At 29.5% G+C, this 9253-nt stretch overlaps 1 protein-coding gene across 2 annotated transcripts in view; it reads left to right on the top strand.

Moving 5' to 3' along the window:
* The first annotated feature begins 7211 nt into the window (after positions 1 to 7211).
* LOC111393990 overlaps positions 7212 to 9253 on the top strand; it is a 3832-nt gene continuing 1790 nt past the window's right edge. Inside the window, exons 1-5 of one of the 2 annotated variants that reach the window (XM_023019784.1) lie at positions 7212 to 7423; positions 8066 to 8241; positions 8340 to 8491; positions 8572 to 8677; positions 8755 to 8837. In XM_023019784.1, coding sequence (XP_022875552.1) covers positions 8367 to 8491; positions 8572 to 8677; positions 8755 to 8837 — 314 coding nt within the window. In that variant the 5' untranslated portion in view covers positions 7212 to 7423; positions 8066 to 8241; positions 8340 to 8366. The remainder of the gene's footprint in view (positions 7424 to 8065; positions 8242 to 8339; positions 8492 to 8571; positions 8678 to 8754; positions 8838 to 9253) is intronic. The other variant, XM_023019783.1, reaches the window with a different exon arrangement.

Here is a 9253-nt window from a genome sequence, read left to right as displayed (position 1 = left end):
TAGAGGGAGGCGACTGGGTTGTTGTGGGAGAAATGTAGAGAGAGAGAGATTGTGGGAATTAATTAGGATTTGTGTGTATTGGAGTATATATATTTAGTAAAAAAAATTATTTTAAAAAAATATTAATTGAAATAAAAAATCTGATTTTTGAAATATCAAACTTCCAACCTGATTTTAGAATGTTGAATATTTAAAGTATGGTTTGGTGTAATTTTCACTTTTGACAATTATTATTTTGAAAAAAAAAAAGTTTTGAATAGTGATTTTATGAGAGTGCGTGATTAAAAAGTAAGGAAAATTTTGAATTTACATATAAAATATTTTATTGTGTTAATGTGTTTGAAAATGAGTATTAAAAAAAAAAAAAGGATTCCGAAATATGATTGTCAAATATGGGCTAAGTTTAAGTGCTTGTTTGACAATCGTTAATTTATGTTACGATTTGCTATACAATCATTTTCAACCACACATTCACACAATAAAATATACTACACGTAAATTCAAATTTTTTTCATATTTTTTAATCATGCATTTTCATAAAAATCACTATTTAGAACTCTTTTCCCTATTATATAAAAAGGGGAATGTGAGGGCACTGTAGAAAGTAACAATGTCTTGATCTATCTTTACTGTAGCATTTTTGTTTTTTTTTTTTTTCAATTGGGGACCAAAAACGACGTATTTTCCCTGATATATATTTTAGTTTATTATACACTATTTCCAAATTTACTGTAACACGCAATTTTCATTCCTCTCCCACTCGATATAGATATATATAGTAGGGATATAAGAAAAAAATCACTTTTATATAAATAAATAAAAAGATAAAGATAATATGCAACAGAATTTTTTTTCGCAATTTCCACTCCTCCCCCACTCCGATATAGATATATATAGTAGCTATATATGCTTTTTTATTAACCCCTTCCCATATATCAGAAGTTAAAGATATAACACCCCCATATTGTTGCAAATCCATAATTAATTGTTGTTTTGAATTATTGAAATAATTTATTGTATCGGCACGAAGAGTGTTTCGACTTACCCCGACGTACCTCGGTTGTAGATATTCTTTCACGAACAAGACGAAGTGTTGGTTGTCTGCAATAGCCAGAGGCAACTCAATAGCGGCAACAAATTTCATCATTCTGGTTCGAGTATTGTCCTTCGAATACACCCATGTGGATAGGGGTGAAGTTGTAGAACCGGCGCTTGGACTGTCAAATTGCAATTGTATTTGACCAGCTGGAAGAAGTCCATGTCTGGCCGCACATGCTTTGTAGTGGCGGTTGAGATGGGTGGCACCAATTCCTTTTTGCCATGCAAATCTTTGTTGACAGTATTTACATACTGCTTTAGATTCTGCAATGCCTTCGACGACTTTTCCCTTTGAAACCAATTTAAAGTGATCCCAACATTTTGCTTATTTTTTAGCCTTTCGCTTTTCCCTCGCATCTGGGATATTTAATTCAGTATCTTCATCTTCCGCTTTGGGAATGTTAATATCATCCAAATCAATTGAATTGTGGTTTTCCTGATCGTGAATGTGAACATTTTCAGGTATCGGTATGTCATTTAGACCGGCAAATTCATTTGAAAATTGACTTTGCGGCATCGTAGACGATTCTCCATGATGTGGCAGTGGCTCACATCCTGTATCGAACAATCTCTCAACAAATGAGCGTTGATCCATTTGTTTAATTGTTTATGATGAAATCTTAACTAGATGAATATAAATGTAGTGAGATTGTGAGAATTGGGAATTGGATGAATTGAAATTGTAACTAATAAACTGTAAAAATCGAATTGATATCGTATATTTTGTAGCACAACTTTCAACTGCACAAGAGAGTAAAAATAAAAAACTCGATAATTAATATAATAAAAGAGAGTTGAGAGGGTTATAGACTTGTAGTAGTAAGATATGAAAAAAAATTTGGGGGAAGGGGGGTATTTATAGTAGAAGAAAGGGGGGGAAAATAAATAAATAAAAAAATTTCAATGACCAGAACGGTCACTGAAAAGTGACCAAAACGGTCTTTTTTTTTTTAAAAAAGTGATCGTTTTGGTCACTAGGACGAGCCACGAGCCGTTATGGCGAGCCGAGCCCACTCGGCTCGTGCTCGGGCTCGGGATTTTACGAGCCCAAGCCTCCTTTCACGAGCCGAGCTGAAGAGCGGCTCGACCCGTTTGACATCCCTAGGTTTAGGTTTGGGTTTGGATTTTTTCAAACCTTTTTAAACGATTTGGTTTGAAAATTTGTCAAAAATCAATAAAATCGGACCGCTTACACCCCTAACTCACGGCATAGTATTGTACGTCGTTAACTGTGCGTGAAATGGTCAATCATAGCAAATGTTATGGGACGTCAAAGTTGGCATTTTCAAACTATATTTCAAAATTTTCGATAACAAGCTAACTTTAAAAATTCATCGATGATTGTACGATAGTCGAATTGATAAATATTTTGCATTCTTTTGAAACTCATTTTGAGAACTATATCGTAGAGACATCGAATGATCTAAATAGATATCAAAAATAGTTAAACGGACATTAAACATATATGTTAAAAAATACGTAAAAGTCGTTTTTTCCCTAAAAAAATCAATTATTTTATTACTATTTCGAAATTTTCGATAACAAGCTAACTTTAAAAATTCGTCGACGATTGTACGATACTTGAATCGATAAATATTTTACATTCTCTCGAAACTCATTTTGAGAACTATATTGTAGAGATATCAGATGATCTAAATAAATATCGAAAATAGTTAAACGGAGATTAAACGTATGTGTTAAAAATGCGTATACGTCGTTTTTCTTAAAAAAATCAATTATTTTATTACTATTTATTCTTTTTTCGCAACAATTTTTTCAATACATTATTTTGCTCAAAAAATTATGCGGTATGACAAAAAATTTTTCTCCATGAATGGAGTGAATATGTTTTTTTTCATTATTTTATATATTAAATTATTACTAGTAAATTAAATTTTATCTCAAACTATTAAAAAATACTGATTAATAATAAAAATTTTGAAGAAAAAAATAAAAAAGAATTCTAAATTGAAAAAACTATTATTTATAATGTAAAACTACACAGAAAAAAAATTCTCAAATCTAAGTTTCTGTTTGAAATTATTAAGAGAAAATAATTATAAATTGAAAAAAAAATTATAATGTGAACAACAAAAATTAAAATTCTTTTTAATTCTTTTTTCTTTTCAAATTTTTTACTTAAAAGTAACTTTTTGTAAAATATTTTTTTATATAAAAATAATTTTTTTCTTATATCCCTACTATATATATTTATATAAGAGTGGTTGAGCATGGAGTGGAGGTATGGAAATTACGTGTTGCAGCATTTTCTTACAGTATAATAAAATATTTTAAAGTAAATTTTTTTTATATATTTTATTACTATAAAATTAAATATTATCTGAAATTATTAAAAAAATAAAAATACTAATAATATAAGATAAAAAAATATTTATAAGAGGTAAAAAGTTACTTGTGAGTAAAAAAATTAAAGAGAAATAAATTAAAAAAGAATTTTAAGTTGAAAAGAAAATTTATTTATAATACAAATCAAAACTAAGTTTCTGTTTGAAATTATTAAGAGAAAATAATTTTAAATTGAAAAAAAATTTATATTGTAAACAACATAAATATTTTAAAAAAATAAAAAAAGTTAAACGGACATTAAATGTATGTGTTAAAAAATACGCATAAGTCATTTTTTCTTAAAAAAATCAATTATTTTATTACTATTTAGAAATTTTCGACAACAAGTTAACTTTAAAAATTCGTCGACGATTGTACGAATCATAAATATTTTACATTCTCTCGAAACTCATTTTGAGAACTATATCGTAGAGATATCGAATGATCTAAATAAATAGTTAAACAGACATTAAATGTATGTGTTAAAAAATGAGTATAAGTCGTTTTTCTTAAAAAAATCAATTTTTTATTACTATTTATTATTTTATCACAACATTTTTCTCAATACATTATTTTGCTCAAAAAAATTATGCAGTATGACGTAAATCTTTTTCAATTATTTAAAATTTCATTTTTNAAAAAAAAAAAAATAAAAAAAAAATATATATATATATATTTTTGTGTTCATTTTCAGACTCATTACAGGATATCAAACGAAGTCGAAATATTACATTCTTAATATCGTTTTGAAGTACTCGCGGCATAGTATTGCACGTCATTAACGGTATGTGAAACGGTCAATCATAGCAAATGTTATGGGACGTTAAAGTAGACATTTTCAAACTATATTTCGAAATTTTCGATAACAAGCTAACTTTAAAAATTTATTGACGATTGTACGATAATCGAATCGATAAATATTTTACATTTTCTTAAAACTCATTTTGAGAACTATATCGTAAAGATATCGAATGATCTAAATAGATATAAAAAATAGTTAAACGGGCATTAAACGTATGTGTTAAAAAATAAGCATAAGTCGTTTTTCTTTAAAAAATCAATTATTTTATTACTATTTCGAAATTTTCGATAACAAACTAATTTTAAAAATTCATCAACGATTGTACTATAGTCAAATCGATAAATATTTTATATTCTCTCAAAACTCATTTTGAGAACTATATCGTAGAGATATCGAATGATCTAAATAAATATCGAAAATAGTTAAACGAAAATTAAACGTATGTGTTAACAAATGAGTTTTTTTCCTTAAAAAAAATCAATTATTTTTTCTTTTTAATTCTTTTCTCTTCCAAATAAAACTTAATTTTTCAATTTTAAGGGAATGTTATTTGTAGGTTAAAAAAATTGAAGAGAAAATAATTTTAAAAAATTATATATAGTGTGGTCTCCGTTCAAATTTTTTTTTTTTGTACTTTTCTGTTCGCCATTTTCATACGCTATGGCCACGCCTTTTCAAATCAACTTATTTGCTTATATTATTATATTATATATATAGTGTAAGAGAGGCAATGTGAATCTATGTAAAAAATAATTGAAAATTAAAATTGAAAAACTTACTTTATAAATAATAGGTTTTTTGTATCAATTTATTTAAATTTCTTTTTATTTCTTTTCTCTTTCAAATAAAATTTATTTAATTTTGTTTTTAAATTCTTTTGCCCTACCAACCTTGGAGTAACTGTTGTATCGTTCGATAAATAGACCTGCTGTTAGGATTCTAATTCTTACACCAACAAGGGAGTTGGCCATACAGTAAGTGCCACTTCAAGTTATTTTAAGTGCGAACCTGAGTTTGTTATTTAAATGTTTGTGTATGTGGATATTCTCTTTCAATTTACAACTGCATGAGTTATTTTTGAACTACAAGTATAGCCTCTCGACTCGAAGTTGCTAAAGAAAAGCATTTTGCGAAATTCAATTTACAACTTATTTGCAATATCAGATAAAAAAATCTTCATCTACATGAAACAAAAAAATACAATAAATAATTAAAAATAAATTATCGTTGACATATATACAATCACAACATTCATTATACTTATTTATAAGAATAAAAATAAATTATCGTGACATAAAATATACAGTCGACCAAAAGATAAGAATCAAACAAATATTTCTTATTTCCAAATTTTTTTTGTATAATCTATAAATTTTACGCTAATAAAATCAAAATAAATACAAAATTTGTGCAACGCACGATACCCAAACTAGTTTCTATAATAACAATTGTCAAATAGGCTCTAAATTTACTTTACTTTTTATTCACGAATTTTAAGATACAAACTTGCAATTCCAAAACTTATAATTATTTAAATTTTAAAGTTTCACAGGTTTCCTACCACCATCCTATCGGTCTATTTTTTCTTTTTTTAAGGAATAAGTGCATTTAAACATTAACAGACCTTTCGCAAACTTTTGATTTGTTGCATAGTCACCCATAACATTTCCAAACGTTGTGGGTGAAGCCATTTTGGACAGTTTTCGTCCATAATTCCATTAGTTGACCAAAATTTTAACTTTGACCACATTTCTAATATTTTAAAAATAGGTAAAAAGGTCACTTTCTATTTTTATCACATTAATTAATTAAAAAAAAGATAAAAAAAAAAAAAAACACACACACACAGTCTATTTCTTCCTCGCCCTTCACCCATCTCCACCTCAAGCTCAAAGTCCACCCAACCACCACCTCCATCCCAGTGTATTCAATTAATTATGTAATTATGTGCACTAACAGCCAAATCAAAACAAACAATACATCTGAATGATCAACTGAACTTGGTGAAGAGGTTGAAGTTGTTCCCATTGCAGTAAGGCCAGGATATATTCGCTTTTAGTTGATCTGAGTTTGAACAAGGCTAATTTGAGTTTCATGTTTGGTTTTGTTTAGTCCCCAATTTTGATTGTAGATATTTAATTTAGATTCTGGAGTCTTTACTGTGCTCATGGACAAATTTTTTGTGAGCCCAAAAAATTTCTTGAAAATCCCATTCATGAAGAAGGCCATGATAGATAGAGGAGGAGAAAGAGCTGGAGCTTGGGGTTAGGGTTTTGGTCGCCGTTGTAGGAGGTAGGGGGAGAAAAAGAGGCGCTCAAGAAGGAAGATATGTGTGGACAAAAGGCCCTTGATCGGAGCTTCATCGGAAACATCTTCGCCGAGGACCTCGACAACGACGACTGCAACTGAGGAGGTAGCGAAAATGGGTGTTTGGAAAAGATTGGTCAGGACTAGAACTGGTTGGGGAAGAAAATATAGGTTTTTTTTTCATTATTTAATTTAATTAATTAATTAATTATGTAATTATTGAATTTAGTAAATAGGAAGTTACAATTTTGCCGTTTATAAGAATATTGAAAATGTGATCAAACTCAATTTTTTGGTCAAATAACAGTAAATTTGATGTTTTCCATCCATTAGGACTTCACATGTAACGTTTGGAAAGGATAAGGGTGACGGTTGCAACAAATTAAAGGTTTGAAAAATGTTTGCTAAAGTTTAGAAGGTTTGGAGTCTTTGTTGCAATTATTCCATTTTTAATGATATTTTGTCAAGTGTTATATGTAAAATAATTGAGAAAAAAAAATAAAAATAAATAATACATATAGCATGATTCAAATTTAAAGACACTTCCAACCATCCTCGAATTATTCTGGGGGTACCTAACCCCTTATGAACATCCTTATATTCTTTCATGTACATCTAGGATAACCCAACCATGCTCATGATCATTACGATTTATAATCTGTCAGTTGGGGCGGACGATATAGTTGAATTACCATACTGAGCAGCTAAGCAAGAAGCCCACGTTTTATAAAATAAGGGGTATTATCGTAAACAAACTCAATCCACTCCCAAAACAAAAGTAAAATATTCTTCGAACAAGTCTATCATCAATGATCAAAGCTTTTCATTTTTTATAAACGACCACTCTATGCAAATTCATCAGCAATACAGGTGCAATTTTCTTCGTTAATTAGTAGTTAAAGTTTGTTTTTGTTGTGGGCTTTATATTTAAATTCTTCACTTATGTGTAGTTTAATACTCGCCGTAGTTGTATCAAGAATTTAAGCTTTCTTGTTGGGAATATTATGTGTGGCAATAAAAATAATCTTAATTTACCAATATTTGAAAAGGGTTATTGAGGATTTTGTCAAGATCGTGTAAATATTGAGTCGTTTAATGAATTTATTTAGCTGAAGACTGGTGCCAGGACTGTGTTCGTATCACAAGATTTTTCTAATATTAATTTAGCACGAAATTAAGAATATTTTTGGCAATTAACATAGGATAATTTGATAGATTATTTATTCATGGCCGGATTTATGTGGGTATAATAGTAGTTTGATAGTCTAGTAAGTTTCTTGATTGAGATATGCTTTACATTTTAGATTACAGAGAAATACATTTAGTAATTGAATTCTTCAGTCACATGTTAAACTCATTTATTTGTTTACCAGGGATGCTAAATTCAGTTGGTAAATATAACTCATAATGATATATGAGTTGCTGAATTTGGCTGATAAATATAACTATTCTCTAATCAGTTGTAAATTTAATTCATACACACTTCCACTGATGATTTATGTCATGCCTCAGCGACCCTCTAAAGGGATCCTAGATTTGAACTCAGATTGAGGATGAAACTTGTGTCTGCCACTTGAATACATATCCTCTTTTAAACCTAAAATATCTCCGATTGTCCTCAAATTTAGCCCTTGATACTTGATAATGACGACTTCCAGATATTTGCTAATGATTGATTTTAATAGAAGGTACATGTTCCCTATGTCGGTACTGAAACTTCCAATGTTGTTGGAACATATTATGCTTGTCAGCTTGTGAATTTCAATGTTGTTTATTTTGGTTATAGGTTCTTTCGAGTGGAGTTGGGATTTTCATGGGTGATGGTCCTCGAGGAGTGAAGGTGATTTCTGACCATTTTTCATCTTCAACCTCCACTGCAAACTCTCTTCCAAGTCCAACATCAGCTGTCACAGATATAACAACTAATAGCGATTTGAGGTATATCTTCTTGGGATGTAAATGAAAAGAAAAATAAAATATGGTTAAAATTAATTGTAGTCACATTTGTTTCAGTATAGGTCCAATAGTTGGGCTCGAAGAAAATTAAAAAGTGCTGCATCCATGTTGAACCTGTTTAGTCTAAAGAGGCTTTCTTGGGGATCAGGTGCAGATGGTCAGGAAAAGGTCGATATAATAATTTGCTGTATCTTATTGTTTGAGAGTATGGTCTCAGTTATGCAACAAAAACTGTCGACTTGCAGGTTGTATTAAGTGCTGTGGAGGTAGAATCTCTTCGTTCTGAAATAGTCGCTTTAGAAGAGAGAGAATCCCACTACAAAGCTCAGTAAGCAATGCATGTTGCCTTGTTATGATATTAGGCTTTTCTTTGACCCCTATTTTCCTCAAAACTCATTTGTCTAAAACTCATTTACAACTGTACATTCTTCCATAAAATAATTTTATATGTAAATCCGAAACTTTTTCCTATTTTTTAACTATACATTCGCCAAAAAAAAAAAAATTAAAAAAAATCACTATTCTAAAACACGTGTACCCCAAAAAATGGTCTCAAACAAGGGCTAGATAAGCCCTTTTTGTTTCCCCATAATGTCTTGTGCTTCCTTCTTCTATTCCATTTGCGTGCCTTCTTTGTTCCCTCTTCATGACATTGCAAAAATCAGATATAATGTCGTATGTTGAGTGTTGCTGATGTAAGATCAGATATGAGTCATGTTATCCTGTATGACTTGAAAGCCGTCA

Source organism: Olea europaea, chromosome 4 (genome assembly GCF_002742605.1).
Source record: "Olea europaea var. sylvestris chromosome 4, O_europaea_v1, whole genome shotgun sequence".
NCBI lineage: Eukaryota > Viridiplantae > Streptophyta > Magnoliopsida > Lamiales > Oleaceae > Olea > Olea europaea.
The sequence above is the reverse complement of the archived record's forward strand: the minus strand, read 5'-3'. Positions and strand labels throughout refer to the sequence as shown.